Source organism: Penicillium soppii, assembly GCF_028829465.1.
Source record: "Penicillium soppii strain IBT 18220 chromosome Unknown utg000003l, whole genome shotgun sequence".
Taxonomy (NCBI): Eukaryota; Fungi; Ascomycota; class Eurotiomycetes; order Eurotiales; family Aspergillaceae; genus Penicillium; species Penicillium soppii.
Window position 1 is genome coordinate 2803355 of NW_026643233.1, and position 21090 is coordinate 2824444.

Below are 21090 nucleotides of genomic sequence, written 5' to 3' on the forward strand. Positions count from 1 at the left end.
ACATTGAACAGGGCTTCATATTCCCGAATCGCTCAAGCATTTCTATAAAATCCAAGATCGGGATCGGGATCTCGCATAGATGCCAAATCGGTTCGGCATCCGACCAAAAGAGGCAAAATGCAACTGCCGGGCTCAACTCACAGTTGACTAAGCGGGTCTCGGCCATTGAGTTTGCAGAACCCGCAAGAACCGCAAGCACCGAGCGATCTTCATATGCTTTCTTTTCTTGGGCTGGTTGAAAGTCCGCTAGCGAGGCTCTGATTTAGGGGCTTGTCAGATTACTCTATAGATTTAACCTATGCAAATGAGTGACGACACACTGCGAGCTGTAAGTAATGTATCAAATGGTCTTGGCATTTGGGGGATATAAACGCTAATTAGGATTTAGTGCGACCTCTGTCACTCGAGAAAGGTGCGCGGATTAAACGGGGGTTCGTTCAAAAAAAAGAGTACTGATTCGTGTATAGGTGCGCTGTGATAGGCAGGTGCGCTGTGCAAACTGTAAAGATGCAGGTGTTGAGTGTCGGCGTATTAGGGCTCAACGATCTCGTCCTCAACCGTCGTCGGTGTATGTCTCTGTGGAATGGATTTTGCTGGATATGCTGCTGATTTTGTATCATAGGATATCAGCCCTTGGAGAAAGGATATTGACGTTGGAAAGAACAGTTTCCGAGTATGATGATCATCACTTTATTACATTTCCCGTGTTTCTCTCTATTGACACAACATCCAGGGGATTTGAGAATCCAAGCCCATCAAACGGTTCAGGATCTCACCATGCCGATAATGTTTCCAAGAAAAGAAGGTTAGAGGAGGTCTCTTATCCCAAGGATTCTTCCCAATCCCCTCTCGACAGTTGTCCCATCGGATCAACGACTCACCATGCAGAACAAGCCCGAGTCGTTATACAAGCGGAGCTGGAAGGAAATGAACGAATGGACCGTGAGAGGCAGTCGATTCTCAAGTCTGCGCTGCAGTTCGTGGACGTGATGGCACAGGGCAGAGGCGCGTCTGATAAAAGTTCACCGTCACTAGAAGTGTGTCGTGAAGACTCTCAAGATCATGTTGCTTCTATTGCCCCATCACCGGAGTTGTTCTACATGCTTCTTCCAGGTACCATATAGAACGCAAATCGACTTTCGGAGAATGAGCTGACAGGACACTAGAGCCAACGACTTCAATCGGACGTTCCAGCTCTGTACAATGGCCAGACCACATCTCGGATAAGACACTGGAGAAAATGGCTTCTATTATTCTCAGTAATGACGATGGTGATCATGGTCAGGTGTTTTACCAGTATTGCGTGTGCGTTTACGTGAAGGCCATTTTCTTTCTCTTCCAGAAGCCTAGGGTTTACAAGGATCCTCGCATGAACGACCAATTTCTGAAGTCGAAGAAATCATATGAAGTTTCTGCATTTCGGGCTCTTAATTGCCTCAACTTTTTGAATGCCCCGTCTTTGCCTTTCATCCAGTCCCTAATATCGGCGGTATGAGCTGTAATATCGCTTTATGCCAATGGACTCGCACTGATAACTTACAGGCATTCTTGATGCAATACCTCGGCAACATGAGCCAGTCTTGGATTTTGAACTCATACGCCGCTCGACTTATTGTCGCTTTGGACTACCATGCCAGCGAAAACCCGCTTGGAAATTCTGATCTCGACGAAGAAATTCGCAGCGCCGTATACTGGTGCTTCTACCTCGATCGGACATTAAGCTCGCTTCTTTACCGGCCACTCTCATTGCCTGAACTTCGCATTTCTCCTACAAGTCTCATTAATCATGATCAATCACTCCCACACATCCCGTTAATACGTATTCTGTTAGACCTGGCCCAGATTCAGGGTGAACTGTTGGGCTGTGGGAAGACAGGTGATACCCGTCAGATAATTGCAAATCACTCCAGACTCCAAGATAGGATGGAGGTCATACATTCACAATTGGAAGCTGTAAGTAGAGTATTCCTTCATTTGAGCCTTTCCGGTCTAACTCGATGCCCAAGACTCGAACTTCAGCGCCTGATTTCATCTCTTCCGATTGGATTGCTGGTGACTTCTGTTACTATTCTATTCTAGTTGACATTCTTCGGTCGCGTTTAAAACACGCCTTTTCTCCTTTAACACATAAGGAATGTTTATCATATTCTCGCAAGGCTTTGAAAGCTCTCTCTCATCTTCAAAAGAACCTGGCAGACACACCTGGATTCATGGACCCGTACCCGTCCTTCTTGACATGGTCGGTTGTTCGCTCTACTCTAAGTATATGGACTTCCACTGACGCATTTTGGTTCACCAGGACCGTCCTCTTATACCCTTTAAGTCCATTCTTCGTCCTATTCTGCAACATCATCGGCGAACTAGACATGGACGACTATAACCTAATCCAGGAGATCACCCACAGCCTATCGCTGTTCAACGCAAGTCCATACATCGCCAAGCTCCTCAAGCTCCTCGACTCCCTACAGAACCTGTGCACGCCACTAATTGAAGCAAAAGAGCGCATGGGTCCCCAGGCCAAATTGGCCGCTTTGTATCCTGCAATGTCTGGGCTACGCCGTGATCAGCTCGGTACTCCTGATCAATCATACTTGGCCGAATCTCCCTATTTGGAACCTATTGTTGACCCGTATCACCAACTGCAGACGCCCAGTGATGGAGGCTATCGTCCGGATGATGAGATGATGTGGCAGCTGTTCAATAGCCAGCTTTCGCTAGAGTGGTTTGAGTCTGGTCCTTTCTCTTTTCAACAAGGCTGAATCATATGCCCAGGTTTCCGTATAATTAATTGGTTAGATCAAATTCATATGCACTCTACTTATTGACTATACAATGAGCAAGACTACTATATTTCCAGTATTCCATAGGTTTAACTAAGTTTATTTTAAGTAAACGTTTACTTAAAACCTTCTTTAATTTATACTCCTAGCTTTGCGGACCATCTATGCTACCCATGTTCAGCTTATAGAGCTAGTGAGTGGCGAGTGAAGAACGCTAGAAGATCTCCAGACAACCGGTGACACTGTTATTTAGGATCAGTTGTCAGATTTGCTCATGGTGCCAAACAAATCCTTTAGTATTGTGAGGGCTCCTGAACGACCTGAAAAGAAAGAGCGACCGTTCTGGAAATGAGAACATTTTCACCACCATCCATACAAACCATTCGATGGCAGATTCTTTTGGGGGTCCATGAATGCGGAATGAGAGCTAGCCTTTACCTAGGTACTTGATTTCCTCTGCCACTTCTTGGCCTTTCCTTTCCGTTTCAGTGCTCAGGCCTTGCCGCTTTCTACTCACCACGTAGATCTGAGCATGCATCTGAGTCTGATCGAATCCTAACTCATTACATAGGCATCTGATCCGACTCTCTTAACATCAAACTCTTCTAAGCGCCCTGATTCGCTTACTGAGTTTAAGCTAAGCCAAGGTATGAGCGCCTAAGTAAGCTACATTAATCAAATGCAGCACAACCAGTTCCGTTACGTGTACTCCGTACCCCTTCACTTTAGGATAGTAACCATTGTCCCATTAAAAAGCGCCTAGTATCATCAGTATAACCTTTCATCCTAGTAGAATAGCCATTATAAATTACGCTATAACGGAGCTTAGTACTCGGCTACCTAATTAATATTAAAGCCATAGTATGAAAGATCTGCTATATAACTTATAATTTTGATCACCCTTTGTCCTTGTTACAATTGTGACATTTAGGGCTTGGCATCCCCATCTATATGACGCCCTACTGAACATACATTTGCGATGAACTGGGGCATACCAGTACCGTCGCGTCTCTTCGGAAACAATCCGTCTACAATGTCCAAGTGTCTTTTTGGCGCGGTTTGGTAGAAGCACTTTCGCCTGTGAAAAATCTAACCGGAGAACGTTTCATTGCTCTATCTAAACTTGGGTAGTTTCCACACCAGTGGTGCTAAGCAGGTTGCCCTTCATGAGATCATCAAGAACGTCGGGGGGACCAGCATTTTGATGTAACATTATTTTATCAGCCTTACTTTCTTTCTCCAACACCTTCCGTATTATTATTTTGTTGACCGGACAGTCAATGCCTAAGTCTACCGCCCACCGCATAAAGCACCCATTGAGATACATGATCTCTGTTTGCTCGCCATTCCTTAGATCTTGCAGCATTGAAGTCGTATGTGCCCCGGCCCGCTGACCTATCTGATTTATTGTCGTTTTCAATTTAGCAGCGGAAAATTCGGTCTCCAGATCTTCTTTGCTGATGAGCCCCGAGAGAGGTAAGGCTTTGATGATATCTGAAAACTCGCAAACAAGAGCGTCAGAGGTAGCCTGGACTAGGGGATTGGTTGATGTTATGAGGCCTTCGATGGAGCAGTCCAAAAGAGACGTCAGAGGGTTATGAACAGAATTGGTTACAAGCTTGTTCAACTGTTGCTGAAGCAATTCTTGTGGACTCCTTACTGCGGCATTCAGGTAGTAGGCCCGCTTAAAGAGGCTGACCAATCCGTCAGCCCCAGGAGGAGCCTTAAGAGACATGGAAGCTTTGAAAGCTTCGGTAGTTCTAGGAGAGCTACCCAAGCTAATGCTGCCCATGGCCGTATGAGTTGCTGAAAAGAATTCGTTCCGACGAATGCAATGAGTGACAACAGCAGACATGTAATAGGGCCGTACAGATGCGTTTGGGAATAGCTCAGTGTCAAGCTCATCTAGGGAGCCTATTCCATTCTGCAAAAACAAAATGGTGGAATGCCTAGAAAGACGATGCTTGACAAGTTGAATTGAATGGATTGTATGATGAGCCTTAACCGCGACGATGAGAACATGAATAGGTGCTTCGTTACACAAGACGCTTTGAGACTGTGAGTGTTCCATGGGCTCAACGGAACTTCCGGGAAGCTCTCGATACCAACAGCCATCTTGGTAAGATTCAAAGTCGAAGTCAGTCTGGTACTCTGTAACTCCGTTTCTGGTGATGGCGAGTGATGGAGGATGATATTCTTTTGGTCTATGCAGCATCAAATTCAGGCGCGGCCGGTTGGTGACTCCAGCCAGGGAGTGTGCGACGAGGACACCCACACCACCTAGCCCAAGAATATGAATTGTATCAGCCATTTGATGGGCGTTGGAAAATGAAAGAATATACTTCGCAGCTTTGCAGGTGCTTGGTACTTTGTAGTACAAGGCTAGTTAAGTTGATCTTACTCTGCTCTATTTACAGTTGTTCTCGAAATTAGCTTAACAGATACACTCTTCGTCAATCTTTCTGGCCCCACCGCTAAGGCCTTAGCGCAGATCAATTATTGAGCGGGCCGCATTAAATTGATGCACATCGTAAAAGTCACCTAGCAGAAAGTCCAGGATTCAATTGTTAGGCAATCTCCTACATGATTTATAGAGCCCCACTAAAGAACTCTACGGAAATTCAATTTATTCTCGTAAGAGCTCCGTAATTCATATACCTAGATACAGTATCATATCTAGTGCCTTTCATAATGTCTAATAATTTGATAAGGCCTGCTTAATGATTAATCTGCGCTAAGACCTTAGCGGTAGGGCCAGAATGAATGACGAAGAGTGTATCTGTTAAGCTAATTTCGAGAATGACTATATCTCTAGGCATAATATATTTTCATTATAGACCGCTAAGGATTAGAAAAGTAGCCTTGACGATCGGTCCGAAACTTAAAATATCTTATTTTTAGAACCATTCGGCATTTTGCCGATCACTAAGATCGTCTTAAAGGGTGGGCGATAATCATTTCTTCTGGAACGAAGTGGCTGTTGTATAACATAGGAAATGCATATATAAGGGGCAAAATACGAACGCGTATAACTTGAAAAGCCAAAGTTGAATAAGATTTGCACTTGACTTTTCCGTTAAGTGTAGAAATTTCTGCCACTGGCGTTCAACTACTTATCCTTAATTCAGACTATATAGACAATCTAACTATAGGGGGGACTATATCTTATACAATTAGAGATCTATAGACCTCTTATTATTTTTCCTTATTAATAGAGCCGAGGAAATAAATTATTAGCGAATACTACCGTCACCTACCACTAGGGATATAGCTTTTCTTAAAATCGGCTTAATAGATATACTCTTCATCATTCTTTCTGGCCCAACCGCTAAGCCCTTATCAGATTATTAAACATAATGAAAGGCACTAGATATGATACTGTATCTAGGTACATGAATTACGGAGCTCTTACGAGAATTAATTGAATTTCCGTAGAGTTCTTTAGTGGGGCTCTATAAATCATGTAGGAGGTTGCCTAATAACTGCATCCTGGACTTTCTGCTAGGTGACTTTTACGATATGCATCAACTTCATGCGGCTCGCTCAATAATTGATCTGCGCTTAAAGGCCTTAGCGGTGGAGCCAGAAAAGAGTGCGAAGAGTGTATCTGTTAAGCCGATTTCGAGAATGACTATAAGTCACATTGGATCATCCGGCATTTGATATTGCATTTGCATTTCATACAAAAGCCAAATCACTCTAGATTACGGTACTCACACACTTCTTCATATCCGCAATGGATGATACCAAGCTGTTCGATCTGCACGCGTCTTCGGACGACGAGGCCATTCCTCGTGACCTGCAATTTGAAGTTACGTGGGAAGATGCCGATAAAGAGAATCCTAGAACTTGGCCGGTTTGGTATAGGAGCTTCATTGTGGCCGTTATGTCGTTCTCTACCACTGTTGTGTACGTCTGTCTGAATCCACTTTATTTACAATAATGGCACTGATAGTATAAAATGGATCACAGTGTAATCTATTCGACAATATACACCTCCGCCATTGATGGGATGCAAAAGGAATTCGATGTACCAAGGACTGTCGTATTGCTAGGATTGACGACCAATCTGTTTGGTATTGCCCTTGGATCAGTCATTCTTTCCTCCTTGTCGGAAATCTACGGTCGTCGTCCACTATATCTCATCTCGGTACTCTTGTTTGGTGTCTTGATCTTACCCGTGGCTCTCGCCACAAACGTTGAAGCTATCCTTATCAGTAGGTTTCTCGGGGGGTTTTTCGGAGGCAGTGTAATCTCTAGCTCCCCGGGAAGCGTTACTGATATAACGGACGATCGATATCGCGCTTTGGCGATAAGTTGCTGGAGCCTTGGTGCAATGAACGGCCCGGTACTAGGTATAGCTTAGGTTATTCTCTATATTGTATAAGAATTTATGCTGATATGTGAATATTATTAGGGGGTATGATTGGCGGCTTTGTCTACCAGTATCTTGGCTGGCGCTGGATAAATTGGCTTGTCCTCATCTGTTCTGGGTTCAATTTTCTCCTAATACTTTTAGTCAAAGAGACTTACACGCCGAGTCTTCTTCGGAAACGAACCAAGAGGATGCAAGAACAGACAGGTGATCAAAGATGGTGGTGTCAGTTTGATCATAAAGAGGCGGTGACTGGGTTCCAAGTCATCAAGACAAACCTAGCCCGACCACTTCACATGATTGTCTTCGAGCCAATGTGGTAAGCATTCTGAGATACTTTCTATTCCCCCGGGCTTTGGGAAGTACGAAAAAAAGTCAGAGCTTGCACTTACTGTGACTAATAAATGGATGATAGTGTTTTCTGGAATCTTTACTTAGGTGTGGTCTATGCAGTGCTCTTCCTCTGTTTTGTAGCCTACCCGATAGTATTTCAAGAGCTTCGTGGCTGGGAACCAGGCCTTGCTGGACTAAGCTACTGTGGTATTGGAACAGGAACTGCAATTGCTGTGGCATCAGAGCCACTTATTCGGCGAATTGTCGCTATGCATTCTCTAGATCCAAGAACAGGATGCCCTGCACCCGAAGCAGCCGTGCTTGCCGTGGGTATAGGAAGCGTTCTGATTCCACTTGGGGAGCTTTGGTTCGCCTGGACCGCACAACCATCAATGGTCCATTGGATATACCCAATTCTTGCTGGTATCCCCTTTGGTCTTGGTAACAGCTTGGTCTTTATATATGCTACCAACTATATAGCTGGAAGTTATACGCAGTATGCGGCATCTGCACTTGCCGGTAATTCGATTGTGCGATTTGGTCTTGCTGGACTTCTTCCCCTTGCTGGGTCTAAGATGTATAGCACTTTAGGTGCTAAATGGGCTGGGACAACGCTAGCTCTCATCGAAGTCATGTTGATTCCGATCCCTTTCGTCTTCTACAAATACGGCGACAAGATCAGAATGCGAAGCCACATGATCCCCAAGACATTTGAAGGACCCAGATAGCACGATGAAGGTAGGTATCAAAAGCCATTCAATTTCAGATGATGGAACAGGGATATGTATGAGACAAGAAATAAGAAGGTAGAAAGGACATTCATATTCAACTGTTTTTGATGGTCGCTTGGTATCATGTGTTCTAGATTATCTCGTGAAATAGACGGCAATCGCTAGAGGTTTCCCTATAAGCTCAGCCATAATGAGATTTTATATATCAGTACAGTGGGAAATTCAGTGCTGGACCAAATGGGAGATGACTTATCAAGTAACTCAGATACAAGCCTGCTCGACTTTGCACAGTCAAGTGAATAAATCGTAGAGCAAATTGCTAGGGGTAGAGGACATATTTATAGGCTTCTCAGCTTCTGTCAGTCACAAGCTGGGCAAGCAGCATTGAAGGACAGCCATCCTAACTGAGGCCTGTTGAAACCCACGTCTTCTTTTTACCGCAAATATTTACAGCGATATTTTTTACATTTGGGTGCTCAGCGAGAGAGACGAGCAAGTGTCTTGTTGAAGAACAGGATGCTGAGTTGGTCAAGAAACGTTGGCTGACTGTTGAATCTTTCACGGTGGTCGAAAATTGAGGCACTGAGTGCTATTTCCGCAATGACAGGCTCATGTTTCTTGTTCTGATACCCCATCTGTGAGCGACTCAACGTCAAATCGCCAAACACGCCTAATTTCATCTCTAGAAATTATATATTTATTTCCTAGCCTCGCTTTAGTGTTGTGTTGGTTGTGTTAAGCTGTGGATCTGTCCGTCTAGACTGCGGAAAGCGAGGTCACAGTAGGATGTGCGTGCGGGTGCTCGACCCGTCAACCCATTGAAGCTTGGCCCAACGTTGTCAAAATTCAATTTTCGAACTTGTGACAGACAGTAGCTGGTCTTATGATGACGATGTAGGGGGCCTGGCCAAGTGCCAGCTGAGTCTGGGGCGCCGGGGCCCCATGAAATATTGGATTGTTGCGTCCCGTGGTGGATAAATTGATAGATCGACATTGAAATCACAGACACATCATATGAAGCGATTAGGTATCTGTTCAACCAATTTGGTCTGTCCTCCAGTATCATGGTTATCATATGTATAACTATTTAGTCACGTACTTAATTTTAACAATCAGGCCGGTCTGCCTTTTCAAGAGCTACTTAAGTTTTACTGTCCACAATGGCCATCTCTGATACCAAAGCAAGAATACGCACAAATACACCGTACTTTGCTTAGCTAAAGAGGTGTGCACCTTTTTGGCCTAGCGGTCACGAAACAGGCGTTTTTTCTATGCAAAATCTGATCATGATCAATCCGCAACGTCATTGCGCAATGGCCATTGATTATTGACCAGAAAAAGCTTGAGTTGCTGCCCCAAAAATTTACTTCAGATGCCGTCTTTCATTATCCTTCGCCCATCGGAACCATCCAGGGCACCACTGTCTTTGCAAAAATGCTTCTGATTTTGAATGGCGTCACAACCTACCACTCATTGGGCACGCATATTACCGAGCTCGTCAGTGCGAAGACAGCTACAGCAAGCACGTACTGTATCGGAATCCACATGAGAGCGGGAGATAAAGCGGGAGAACCGATGATGATCTTGGGTCATTATGAAGACTGATTGATCAAAGGCAGAGTGGTTGACGGTCTAGACTTTAATGTATGGCGTATTGTTGAGCGTCGAGTTCACCACCATATTCCTCCCACGGAAAGGCAGAAGTTCCCTACTATGGCTTGATCAAATTTTGGTCAATAGAAGCATTTTGCCTTTCGGATTGAAAACCACATGTTGCGGTCTATAAAAAAGCTGGCGTAACGTAAAGGGAGATTTTGAATTGTCTCTTGACTTGTTGAAAGACTTTTGGAGTAATAGGAAAAAACATATAGTAGTCATACATATTCGTAGCAATAATCACCCTGCTCCGGGTTCATCAACTCCCTCATTTTCTTGCTCCGTCCGAGAACACCGAAGCTGAACTCGGTCTCCAGCGTCAACTCCGGTGTCAAGGGGGAATTATACAATGTCATAGTCCCATTAATGGCCCACCGGTGGTTCTTCTCATCTTGAGCCTGCCAGATCGTCCACATTCGATCAACCATTCCATGATGCAACATAAACGCTGGATCTTGTGGCGAGGAGAAGAAGTCCTCCATTGTGCCTGTCATGGCTCTATGTCCGGCCGTGTGCGGCCCGAACTGTCGCGCCCACACTGCGGGGTCCATGCTAATGTCCATTCGTTCTTGAAACGTGATAATATCTGGGGATTCAAGTAGATGGCTGATCGCAGCGGCGTTGGAAAATATTGCCGTCATAGAGGAGTTTATGTGGCGATTTAGGCAATGAGGCGTATAGTGGAAGAGATTCTCGGGTAATTCGAGTGTTGGATGTGCCCCTTGTCGAAAATTGACCTGCATGTTGGCAAAGGGGCCAGTAGTCACGCAGTCATTGTTATCTGGGTCCCCATCACCGGAAAGGGAAGTGGGAGACCCATCAAAAAGAGGACTGGCGGTAAGATTTTGGGCATAAAGAGGCCAGTCCCAATACCTAGATGATATTAGATCCAGCACATAAAATACTGTATAGACAAGGTGTATTGGGCAGAGTTAGTTCACATACGGAAGATATCCTTGGTACGAGCATTCCTGTCTTAAGGCTTGTTCCCAGAGCCAGATAAACTCACGATGCCATGCCAAAAGTGCCCCATTCGCGTGAACACTAGTCGCGTGACCCATGTGCACACTTTGCTTTGCAAAAGAGTCAGCTACAAGTTGATTTTTTCACATTCGTTGGTGTCAGGTTCTACGTACGCAGTGAAATCATCCATCCGATGACGAACGCCAGGGTATTGTTCCGATGGAAGAATTGGAGGGGTGTTTTGCATGCAATGAACGGCATCAATGTAATCCATGCGCGCAGAGCGAGATAAGGTGCCCCTGTGAAATTTGGGGTCAGCTAACAGATAAATATTTCTCCTCAGAGGTTGTCCTTCCGCTCACTTACCACTCGCGACGAGGTGCTCGGAGGCCGACAGAGCAATATCTCGCGTATGCGGACAAATGGAAGAGGAATATAATGTATCTCATTACGAAGCAATCAAGAACACTACACGGAAAAAATCTGGTAATAATGAAGAGGTGCAATGTTTTTGTCCGCCACCTATGTAGAACCTCGCTAGAAGAACTGTAGGATTGCGATTCATACTTCTTATAGGAACGTAAGATCAATACATTTTACCGTAAAGCGTTATTGATCTAGATGCCTCTTAATCTCTTCTAGAAAGAAGGCTATCAGCTCAATGAATTGATATGGCAATACCGTAAAAGACTGTATCTACTAGTCACCCAACCCTTGCGCACGCCACGGCCATGGAGATCAATGAGGAGTATGCAAACAGTCGCTTTCACCTTACAGAGTTAATGTTCCTAGTGTGGACTTATATGGTAAGGATTCCATTCCGTCTTGTGGCTTGCAACGAGGGGAACAAGTTGCCTGTTCGGCCCAGTGGTATTAATTACAATATCTGCAAAGCCAGAAGCCACCACCATATCCACAATTTAATACAATAATTCGTCTCCACTCATAATACCAATTATTATAGGCTCTGTGATGCAAAGGAACCGCAGTCCTAAGGAAACTGACGATGGACCAGTCCATAGAATGACTTGGTTTGACATGTTAGTGATCGCTCACAGGCAGTGTGATATACACCTATGGCCAATTTTCACTGTTCTCGCTCCTCTATCCCCGTCATATTCTTCTGAGGACAAAGAAGTAAGCCCCTTTCCACCGGAAATGGTATTCACATATAACATATGCAGGGCGCGACTCTCTTTGGCAACAGATTATAGAAGTCAATGATTCTTCAGTTGAACAAGATGGTTCGGGAAACATTCTTGTATATGTAATTCAAAGGATTCAAGATAATTAACAACATTAGAATGAGACGCAGCATGGCGGAACATCAGATTCACCAACGCCAGGACTATGCACTTATATTGTGTGTCAACCTTTTGCGCGCTGTTCCTTCGAGTCCTGGACTCGCTTATGATTTTTTTAAGCTCGTATTCTAGTGGGGTAACTGGCCAGGCATCCACTCCATCTAAAATGGGCATTGCAATTCCCCCACTAAACTGGCGCTGGACTTGGCAGTGAATAATGACGGCGCCAGGATTTATGACGTGATACCGGATGGCCAGCTGGCTCTGCTCCTCGCGTGTCCCTGCGACGATGAACCATCCCGGATCTGAGGGTTTTTTTAAGCTGAAGCTTTCCGGTATAAACTGCATCGCCTCAGCAACTGAAGTATAATTCCAAGCGCCAATCCCACTGCTGATGACGTGAAATTTGTTGGAATGCTTGTGAATTGCGTGAGTTTGCTGGCCAGATTCCGAGCTGTGCATTATGATGTCTACCCAAGGTCCACTTTTGGTGCTGAGTTTGAGCTTTCTGTCAGTGATGAAAGATGAATTAAACAGGAGTGGAGATTTCAATTTCTCAAGAGTCATGGGGAAAATTTCGTTTCCAGGCGTCCATTTGTATTCGTTTTTTATCTCGAGAAATCCGGAGGATGAATCTCTGATCATTCAATTCTCTGCCACATCTTCCGCTGAATAAGGGAAGATTTCGGATTCGTTCAAAATATCACACTGGCGGACGTATTTGCTCTAGTGATATCAACATACGGGTTATCTGATGTGTTAATGATACGATTCTGGGTCGCAGGCTTCGATGATGCGATTTCAGACGCATAAGATAGAACTGCAGTCACATTCATGATCTGAATTCCGGCGTGCACTGCCCGCATGGCGTAATTCCCGGAAAGCTTGTTCAAATCCACAAGGACCGAGTATGAGCTGCCAGTAAAGACTGTGATCGCATCCACCTCAGTGAGTTCAATATAGCGGCCATCAACTGCATACACCCACAAAGGATGTTGATCAATAGAAGAGGTCATAAAGTTGGCGCCAGATGCGCTGATGATCTTTTAACCTGCATATCGACTAGAAGCCTCGAACTTAATACCTCAATTTGACCCTTGGAGGCTTTACAACCAGAGAATGTTCCAGGGGGCACTGGGCTATAATTGACTGGCCCAAAGATCCTTCAATTAAAGGCGTGAAGAGGAACTCACGCGATATCTGTAAGGTTTAATACTTCGAAAATGACTGTGCCCAATCACCTAGTTTCTTAAATTTACTCCAGCTTTCAGGACATTTTCTTTCTTAAGTGCCTTGTGTAATATAATCTAACTACCCAGTAATTGACATCCTCCCCAACAAGTTGGGCGTTCCAAACACAGAATTGTGGAATCTGTACAAAAGACCATCGAAGTAATGTACCACTAGCTCGACCGCTAATCCTCGTCCCATTCTCGCAGCCTACCGACGACCATAGAAGCTCTGCACGGGGCTAACACCCTGTGCAGTGCCGATGGAAGTCTCAAACTGAAGTCTCCACCACTCAACCTGGTCACGGTTATCCATGAAGGTCGCGAATTGGGATAGACCGCTGGACTGATCGTCCCAGGGGTTGCTGGTAGCAGCCAAGTCCTTGCGGACCCCGTAGGTTCCGTTGAATCTTGCCTGGTATTCGTCACTGAGCAACCAGCTCATGAACAGCTTAGCGCTCTCGGGGCGAAGAGTGCTGGCGAAGATGGCACTAGTCTGGGGCCACAGCATAATAGGGTCTTCGGGCTTCTTGCTTTTCAGCTTGCCACTGGCGCTAGTGGTAAAAGACAACGAGCGTGTCGAGTTGGCTAGGGCGATATAGTTGGCAGGCTCGCCGGTACCGCGGATCCACTTAACGTCTTGCTTGACCAGGGCCTCGAACCAGTCCCAGCCGTACTTGTTGATAAGAAGAGAGAAGAGGAAGGTGATGGCATCATCATCATTAGGGTAGGTCAAGGCAAGCTTGCCCTTCCATTTAGGTTGAATTAGCTCGTCAAAGGTCGACGGGACGTCCGAGTCCTGCACGCGTTCTGGGTTATAGGTGAAACTGCCAAAGCTGTCTACAAGTCTTGTCAGCGTAAGAGTAGGTTAGGTGTCTTAACAGCGTTTACTAACGGATAAAGGTACCATAGTATGCACCATCGGCATCCTTGACCGAGGCCCAGACATCATTGAAGTGCGGTGGCTTGTAAGGGAGGAGTCGGCCCTCCATCTTCCATCGAGTGAAGTCGTGGAGGGTCTGCAGAACCGCAATATCGGCGCCATCGGATCTGGTCCGCTGATACTGCCGATCTATGCGGCTGTCATGGTACTTGGACACATCGACGGTAAGTTTCAGCTTAACATCCGGGAAACGGGCGTTCCAGGCCTCGATCGTGGGCGTACCCTGGCTCACGGCTGAAAAAGATATCAACAAAAAAAATCTCAATTCCGCAGATCAGGGGCAAACATACCATCACCTCCCCAAAGAACAATAAGTTCACCTTGCTCCTGCTTGGCGGCCTCGTATATCGCATGAAGTGTGCGATTCTCAACTGCCAGTGAGTGGCCTGGATAAGAGTTCAAGGTTGGTGTCACGGCGTGGGCAAGGCTAGTGAGGCCCACAAGGCCGAATGCCGCCTTCATGGTGAGCTTGTGTAGCAAAGTTGCGTAGATAACTGCAGCGATGCAAAGTAGAATGGGATCGGCTGATCAAGGCATATTTATCACTCGAGAACAATGTATTTGTGGCTACAGCGTCTAGGACACAACAAATTCTCTCTGACGATCAACTTAGGTTCTGATGATTTGATAAGTGAATTGACAATAAAGGGGGTCAGGGGGCGTTGGATCCCCTGGAATAACCTTCACAGTTGGACCTGGAGGTACGGGTGCTTTCCGAACTCAGCATTGCCAAGTACTATTGTCATTTCCATCCGTGATTTGATTGGCAGGTTCAATAATATTTTAAACCCGTTTAGCTTGGCTGATTTTCTGGATCCGACTTTAGCATTAGACCTGTTGGATTCCCTGCACTGATGGTATTATTCTGTTACCCTGATACGCACTAATCATGCATTAGGGTTAGACCTGCATGCATAATACTGCGTCATGACCACAGAACTCCATAGCAATACAACTACCATACAAATGCTAAAAGACTTTCCGAGATCCCCGATACGCTAAACTATCAACGGCCCGCGTGCCCGGAGACTGACTGGAATTGTCTTGACCCACTGGAGACTATTTCTGAAGCCTATATCACCCCCTGCAATGGCTATACAGACCCTATAGGTTTTCGAGGATGTGATCTTGCGCGTTGGTTTACTGCCTAGGACAGGTTACACTGATAGAGCTGAGCACGGATTCATTCATTACTTGGAGACTGCCATCTCAGTCATCCGCGAGGTGAAAGATGCTTTGAAGATCGAAGAAATGGACAAATACAACAGCTCCTTCTATGGATTTTTGCCTCTGGGTCGTGCGCCTGCTATTTATACGGCTCCCTTGAATTTCCTCTGAGACATTCTGCCTGAATTCGTTGACCGTGGTGAACAAAGATAGTAACATCCTCATTGATGATTTGATGAGAGGAAGATTAATCCTGATGTATCGGAAGTCTGATAATAATCTGGTTTGCATCCACGATTCACCAGTCCTTTACGAATGACCATACGGTGGTGTTGAAGACCTTTATGGTTTACTAACTGGGTCATATCAAACAAACTCGAGTTTCAACGTTAAATAGCCGCTGTGAGATGAAGGGCCTCCAGTCTCGTCAGTACTTGCAATCCTTCCTCGTGATGTTGCACATAATTCCTAAGCCCAAAGCCCAAAGCCCTCTCCATTTGCAAGCTTCCACTGCGGGGGCAGAGATAGTAGGTGCAAGACTCGTAGCAATCACCCTTGCAAGTGTCACAACACCTAGCCATCTCGCCAACTTGACAGGTGAAATAATCACTGCCGGCGTTGTCTATGAAGTCGTGCGCGGATGATTATGCGTTCGTCCTTTTTGTTCGCGGGTTCCCTTATTGCATTAAAACATTTCATGAATAATACACCAATAGATCGAAACATTACGGTTCATCCTTCTTCCATGATCTTTGGACTTGGTTGGTTCCCGCGGAATGTGAAATGTCCGTAATATTTCCAACATCTGACGCTTTCATGGACTGAAGAACTCCGAAATGCTATTCGGGATGGCCCTCCAATCTACTTTCTTCTCAATTGGAGGTAGATTCACTTTACCTGAGGCATATGCCCATCGTATGGAAAATGCACTTCTTCATATTAGCATGCAATGCTCTCCAGGGATTGTGGGGCAGGGAACAGACAGAAAACATGACAGTCTCGATGTAGTTTGGGTGTGGCTAGAACAAATATTGGTTAGCATTGGGCAGGAAAAATGAGAGCCCTAGCTCTTACTTCATCGCCCCAACGAGGTACAAGCTACCAATCACTCCATGGCGTGTAATTCTTTGGAGAACCATTGGGTCTTGCAGTAATTCATGGACATCCTTGCTCGCTGGGAACAGACGGCTACTGTCGACCATAGCCCATGTCCCTCCAATCTTGTCTCTTGAAAATTATCAGCGCTGAAGGATCAGCTTGAGATTGAAGCTTACATTGGTTGACCTCGTAAGGTAAAGATTTGCCATTCGATGTAAAAGAACCCCTGCAGATCAAGTCGCAACTTGTGGTGTGGCTCGTCGACCACAGAAACGCACCATGCATGTATACCAGGACTGAAAGCATGCCACAAACTGGCTGTATCTTGAATGGATTGCGACCCTTTTGAAAATTCCGGCATTCTCTGCTTTCCACCAATGTTTGTCAGATCGAGGAGGTCATTAATGAGATAAATGACAGACTTGGCGGCTGAATAGGACTTGGTCAGGCATTCCCGGATTTCCACATCAAGTGTACGATCCAATGCAAGCTCAAGATTCTTGATAACAGTATTGAGCGGCGTACGAATCACAGAAGATTCAACCAGCCGTAACGCGTTGAGTTTTGGGTTTCGCATAGTAGCCTCTTTCTGACGCCTCACCTTGATGAATTTACCGTAGACAAAGCACAAAACGGCCGCTGCCTCCATGTCGCTTTCAGACCACTCGCGGGATTGAATCAGAACTGTCTCTCGCCATGCTGTAAAGCTGGCACGGGGCTCTAAGTACCCGGCAGTTTCCTTGCGCTTAGCTATATCATAGGGGTTGCCGCCCCATTGAATATCCATATGTCGGCCTTTTCGAAAGAACACGATGAAGTCACCAGCACTGGTGGATAATGGCATATACAGAAATCCTGATATGATTTTGAGACCAGGAGGATAATGGAAATCGGGAAAGTCTTTTAGAATGTCGTGAGAGGCGAGCACACAGTTGATTCGGCGCACATGTAAAAATCCACTAATGGCGAGGACTTCTTGCGAATGAGTGTTGTCGCCTAATATCTTCGTTTCATCGCAAATCGATAGAGCACCGTAATCCGCATCAAAAAGTTTCAGAAGGCAATGTGACGACGCAATGATACAGCTAGACGGATTTGTACCAGTGGGGATTGTTTGGATCAATTTTCGAGCATTTAACCGAGATATGAAGGTAAGGCGTTTAATGTTGCGTGAGATCGTTTCACCCAGTAGACGGCACATTTTGCGAATAGGAAACGAGACGCGCATTCCATTATCCCCATAGGAATGACAGGAAATCAAACCCCATAGGTCATTGGAAGGGCAAATGCTGATCGACATAGACGAACGGATCTGCATGTTGGCAAGATACTTGATATGGACAGGGGACATGGCACGTAAGTAGGCATATGTCATGTCTAGAGGTGTTTCTAGGTCTTCCAATTTCCGACACACCAGCCTTGCTGTAGCCTGGCCACGATCGTAAAGTAGCCGAACTTTGTTGATCTTGTATAGCTCACGTGCTTGGGCGGGAATATCGGACGCCGGGAAGTGAAGGCCTTTGTATAGGTCAATGCTGATATTGGGATCAAACAATTCGGCAACAACTTGACCATTCCAGCGACTATCAAATTGGTATATCAAGACCCGGTGGAAGCCAGTCAACTCCTTGACCAGGCCTGTAGCAGTGTTGAGTAAGGTGTCAAGGCTATCAGCTAGGCCCAATTTCTCCTGAGATTGAGTCAAGATGCTCAAAACCTCCATTGCTGCCGCTTCGCCCCTTTTTTGACGAGAACTCCGAAGAATCCGAAGTGGCTGGTTGGTGTCTATGGTGCTCGAAGCAAATTGCTCTGCAGTAGGGAGAACGCCAAGAGTGTTGATCGGGCTGAGCATAGTCCTGACTCTCCCAACATTCAATGGATTAACATCATCATCTTCCAGCTCAAACTCGCAGATCACAAGGTCTTTGTGAGTTTGGCAAACATGTGCAGCGCACCATAAATGACGGCTTTCTCCGTTTGACATAACAATAGATAAAGGGAAAACTTCAGGACCATCCACGCCGAGATCATATGCATCACCGCGGACAAAGCTAAAATGTGCCAACAGTGTGACTGCTTGATCAGAGTCCATAATTTCACAAAAGTTCCCTAGTTCAAATAACTGTCTTGGAGAGTAGCCCATAAGTTCGTCGGAATTTTCGCTAACCACACGAACCACAAGCTGGTTTGGGGATTCTTCTCGCAAAACGAGCATCACTCCAAAGCTCTGAATGGCACCTGGGATTCGAATCGGCTCGTCTTCGCAGTATTGAAAAGGAGCCCCAGCTCTTCCTGTGATGATGGCATGACCATTTTGAGTCACGATATGTTCAAATCTCGGAGTGATAAGCCCATAGAAATCGCTGGATGCTGGTGCCCGGGAGAATGGAGCTTGGGCTACAGAGATTTTGGAAGATTGACTGCCCATCTCCAGTGGCTCCCTTAGAGCTACCCCGGAGGTGTTTATCGACATACCTGGCTTTCTACTCAAGTAGCAGCCTGATAGATTAGAGAAGAGAGACAATGTTTGCACAGAAACATTCTTCTTTATAACCTACGCCTCGTGTAGAAAGCGACGTACTTTTGTCCCGGCACTGACGGAATACGAGGGCCGGTCATAAATACGTGTCAAGCCACATAGCTGCCATTCTATGAACCCAATGTAAGCCTGATCAATATTTTATTTCTTGGTTCAAATAGTTCCAAGGCCAAGCAAGCAGAATAACTCAGTTCAACGTTTGGATTGATTCCTTGAGTGGTGTGTTCACATTTCTATGGAAATAGCATTGGCATGGAAGAACTGGATAAGGTATATCGATCGAAAGTATGTTGAAATGCATAGCTTCTCTGGCTTGTTCGTGTTTGCATGTACAATTGCAAATTTGAAGGATGTCTCGTAATCGGAAGCAAAAGAGAGTTTGGATTGTACAAGGATTCACTAAATTACACTTAATAGCTCGACCAACGTCCTAGCAGTGAGTGGGGCGAAGAAGTAAGCAAAGTACCAAGCCGGTGAGCGAAGAATTGATGAAAGTACCAAACTGGTGAAACGAAGAATTGATCAAAGTACCAAACCGGTGAAGCAAGTCTCGTATTTCTTTGCAGCAGCGCACCTTCTCTCAAAGTGAAGAAGGCAAGCTTAACGGACCTTGTAGAAAATACATCGATAATACTACGAATGATCCCGATTTAAGACTGTGTTGAGGGGCGTGCCAAGCGAGAAGTAACAGCGGACCGATGGCGGGCCAACGGGTGAAGGTGTCCGGACGCCCCCCTGTAGCACGCAAGGATCGACAAGACCTCCACCCGGATGAGAACGTTGATTCGCTGATCCTGCCGCGTACAAGCATCTATAGCGCCGGCAAAGGTTAATAGCCTCTATTGTGAGATGTCAAACTTCGGCTACTCCTCTTTGGTTTGCAAGAATGAAACACATATGCTTCAAATAAAGCAGTAGTAGCAAGCAGTAGCCATTTACACACAACGTTATCCAGATACACTCTTGAAGCTTTTATAGTCCGAAAGATATTTCTGATTCGCCCGCAGGAAATGTGATTGAGAAGTAGAACTGCAAACAAATGCTGTACTTTTCTATAAACTTATCAGTCTGACCAGGCCGATCTATCACCTTCCATTGCTAGACAAGACATTAAATCCCCGCATCACTTGCTTCCTATATGGTGTCAGCGAGTCTAATCCACAATACCATGCACAAATGGTTTCGTTCATGCCTGATATTGGATTCATGTACGGAATCTGGCTACTTGTGAGCTACCGCGAAGGAAACGCTGGGATTGAAGACATGCTGTAAGTGCTTAAAACGCTGTGGGTATTATGGAACTAACGATTTGACTCGTCCATACCTATTCTCGCGGGAACAGTATGCCAGCTGAAAGGAATTGGCAAGTTTGCCCCGCTGTACTATGAAATCGAGTATATTTGAGCGCCTCTTTCGACTCTACTACAGAGCGACGAGCGAGATATGAAAACAACAGCCTTGATGTCTCTATGACCAGTAAGAGTCACAGAATAGTACCTGCCAATGTTTGCGAGCTTCTTGCCTCAACACTCGAGTCGCGTCAATCGTGGAGTGCTGCGTGGCAATTATTCCCGGTGGTGGTACCCATACTGCAAACCCCCTTCCGTGTTTTCGAGAAGCCAGCATCAAAGTTACTCCGCAAGAATCCAAATCTGATCGCAAGACTAATATGTTCGCTATCCGCTTCAAGTACGCGACGTTTGCTATGAATATGGGATTGAATTACCTCGGTGCCGGCTTTTCTGCTCCTGAAGACACATTCGATAGCTATCATTCTCTTGCCCAGATTGTACAGGCACGCTGAGGCTGTTGACTCGTTTTCGGAGGCCATAGCAAGGCTCCTTTACTATGATGAGATTCTGTCCACGGCATCTGGGTTTTTCTTCCGAGAGCTGAAGCAGTCCGGGGCTGAATATCTCACGATGGAAATCGACTTGTGCTTTGGTGGAGTCTGCCGTCGCTCTTGGTCCTG

The 21090-nt window shown here is 45.6% G+C and overlaps 9 protein-coding genes across 9 annotated transcripts; 3 read left to right on the top strand and 6 right to left on the bottom strand.

Moving 5' to 3' along the window:
- Positions 1-304: 304 nt before the first annotated feature.
- N7529_003195 (Zn(II)2Cys6 transcription factor) lies at positions 305-2759 on the top strand (the record flags this gene model as incomplete). The annotated part of the gene is made up of 7 exons (XM_057238722.1): positions 305-328; positions 389-412; positions 468-568; positions 623-1113; positions 1167-1489; positions 1543-1953; positions 2007-2759. The coding sequence occupies 7 exons, from the start codon at positions 305-307 to the stop codon at positions 2757-2759; spliced, it is 2127 nt and encodes a 708-aa protein (XP_057101333.1).
- A 1138-nt stretch (positions 2760-3897) lies between these two features.
- Positions 3898-5091, bottom strand: N7529_003196 (ketopantoate reductase family protein; the record flags this gene model as incomplete). The annotated part of the gene is made up of 1 exon (XM_057238723.1): positions 3898-5091. The coding sequence occupies one exon, from the start codon at positions 5089-5091 to the stop codon at positions 3898-3900; it is 1194 nt and encodes a 397-aa protein (XP_057101334.1).
- A 1650-nt stretch (positions 5092-6741) lies between these two features.
- Positions 6742-8216, top strand: N7529_003197 (MFS transporter; the record flags this gene model as incomplete). Its single annotated transcript, XM_057238724.1, has 3 exons — positions 6742-7135; positions 7198-7471; positions 7571-8216. 3 exons carry the CDS (start codon positions 6742-6744, stop codon positions 8214-8216), a joined length of 1314 nt encoding a protein of 437 aa, XP_057101335.1.
- Positions 8217-10093: 1877 nt separating this feature from the next.
- On the bottom strand, positions 10094-11112 carry N7529_003198 (tyrosinase family protein; the record flags this gene model as incomplete). The annotated part of the gene is made up of 3 exons (XM_057238725.1): positions 10094-10748; positions 10821-10943; positions 11012-11112. The coding sequence occupies 3 exons, from the start codon at positions 11110-11112 to the stop codon at positions 10094-10096; spliced, it is 879 nt and encodes a 292-aa protein (XP_057101336.1).
- A 943-nt stretch (positions 11113-12055) lies between these two features.
- N7529_003199 (laccase TilA) lies at positions 12056-12604 on the bottom strand (the record flags this gene model as incomplete). The annotated part of the gene is made up of 1 exon (XM_057238726.1): positions 12056-12604. The coding sequence occupies one exon, from the start codon at positions 12602-12604 to the stop codon at positions 12056-12058; it is 549 nt and encodes a 182-aa protein (XP_057101337.1).
- A 183-nt stretch (positions 12605-12787) lies between these two features.
- N7529_003200 (laccase TilA) lies at positions 12788-13158 on the bottom strand (the record flags this gene model as incomplete). The annotated part of the gene is made up of 2 exons (XM_057238727.1): positions 12788-12866; positions 12887-13158. The coding sequence occupies 2 exons, from the start codon at positions 13156-13158 to the stop codon at positions 12788-12790; spliced, it is 351 nt and encodes a 116-aa protein (XP_057101338.1).
- Positions 13159-13582: 424 nt separating this feature from the next.
- N7529_003201 (ABC transporter substrate-binding protein) lies at positions 13583-14776 on the bottom strand (the record flags this gene model as incomplete). Its single annotated transcript, XM_057238728.1, has 3 exons — positions 13583-14211; positions 14267-14548; positions 14605-14776. 3 exons carry the CDS (start codon positions 14774-14776, stop codon positions 13583-13585), a joined length of 1083 nt encoding a protein of 360 aa, XP_057101339.1.
- Positions 14777-16751: 1975 nt separating this feature from the next.
- Positions 16752-19007, bottom strand: N7529_003202 (uncharacterized protein; the record flags this gene model as incomplete). The annotated part of the gene is made up of 1 exon (XM_057238729.1): positions 16752-19007. The coding sequence occupies one exon, from the start codon at positions 19005-19007 to the stop codon at positions 16752-16754; it is 2256 nt and encodes a 751-aa protein (XP_057101340.1).
- A 1287-nt stretch (positions 19008-20294) lies between these two features.
- Positions 20295-20922, top strand: N7529_003203 (monooxygenase; the record flags this gene model as incomplete). Its single annotated transcript, XM_057238730.1, has 2 exons — positions 20295-20386; positions 20613-20922. The coding sequence occupies 2 exons, from the start codon at positions 20295-20297 to the stop codon at positions 20920-20922; spliced, it is 402 nt and encodes a 133-aa protein (XP_057101341.1).
- Positions 20923-21090: the final 168 nt, after the last annotated feature.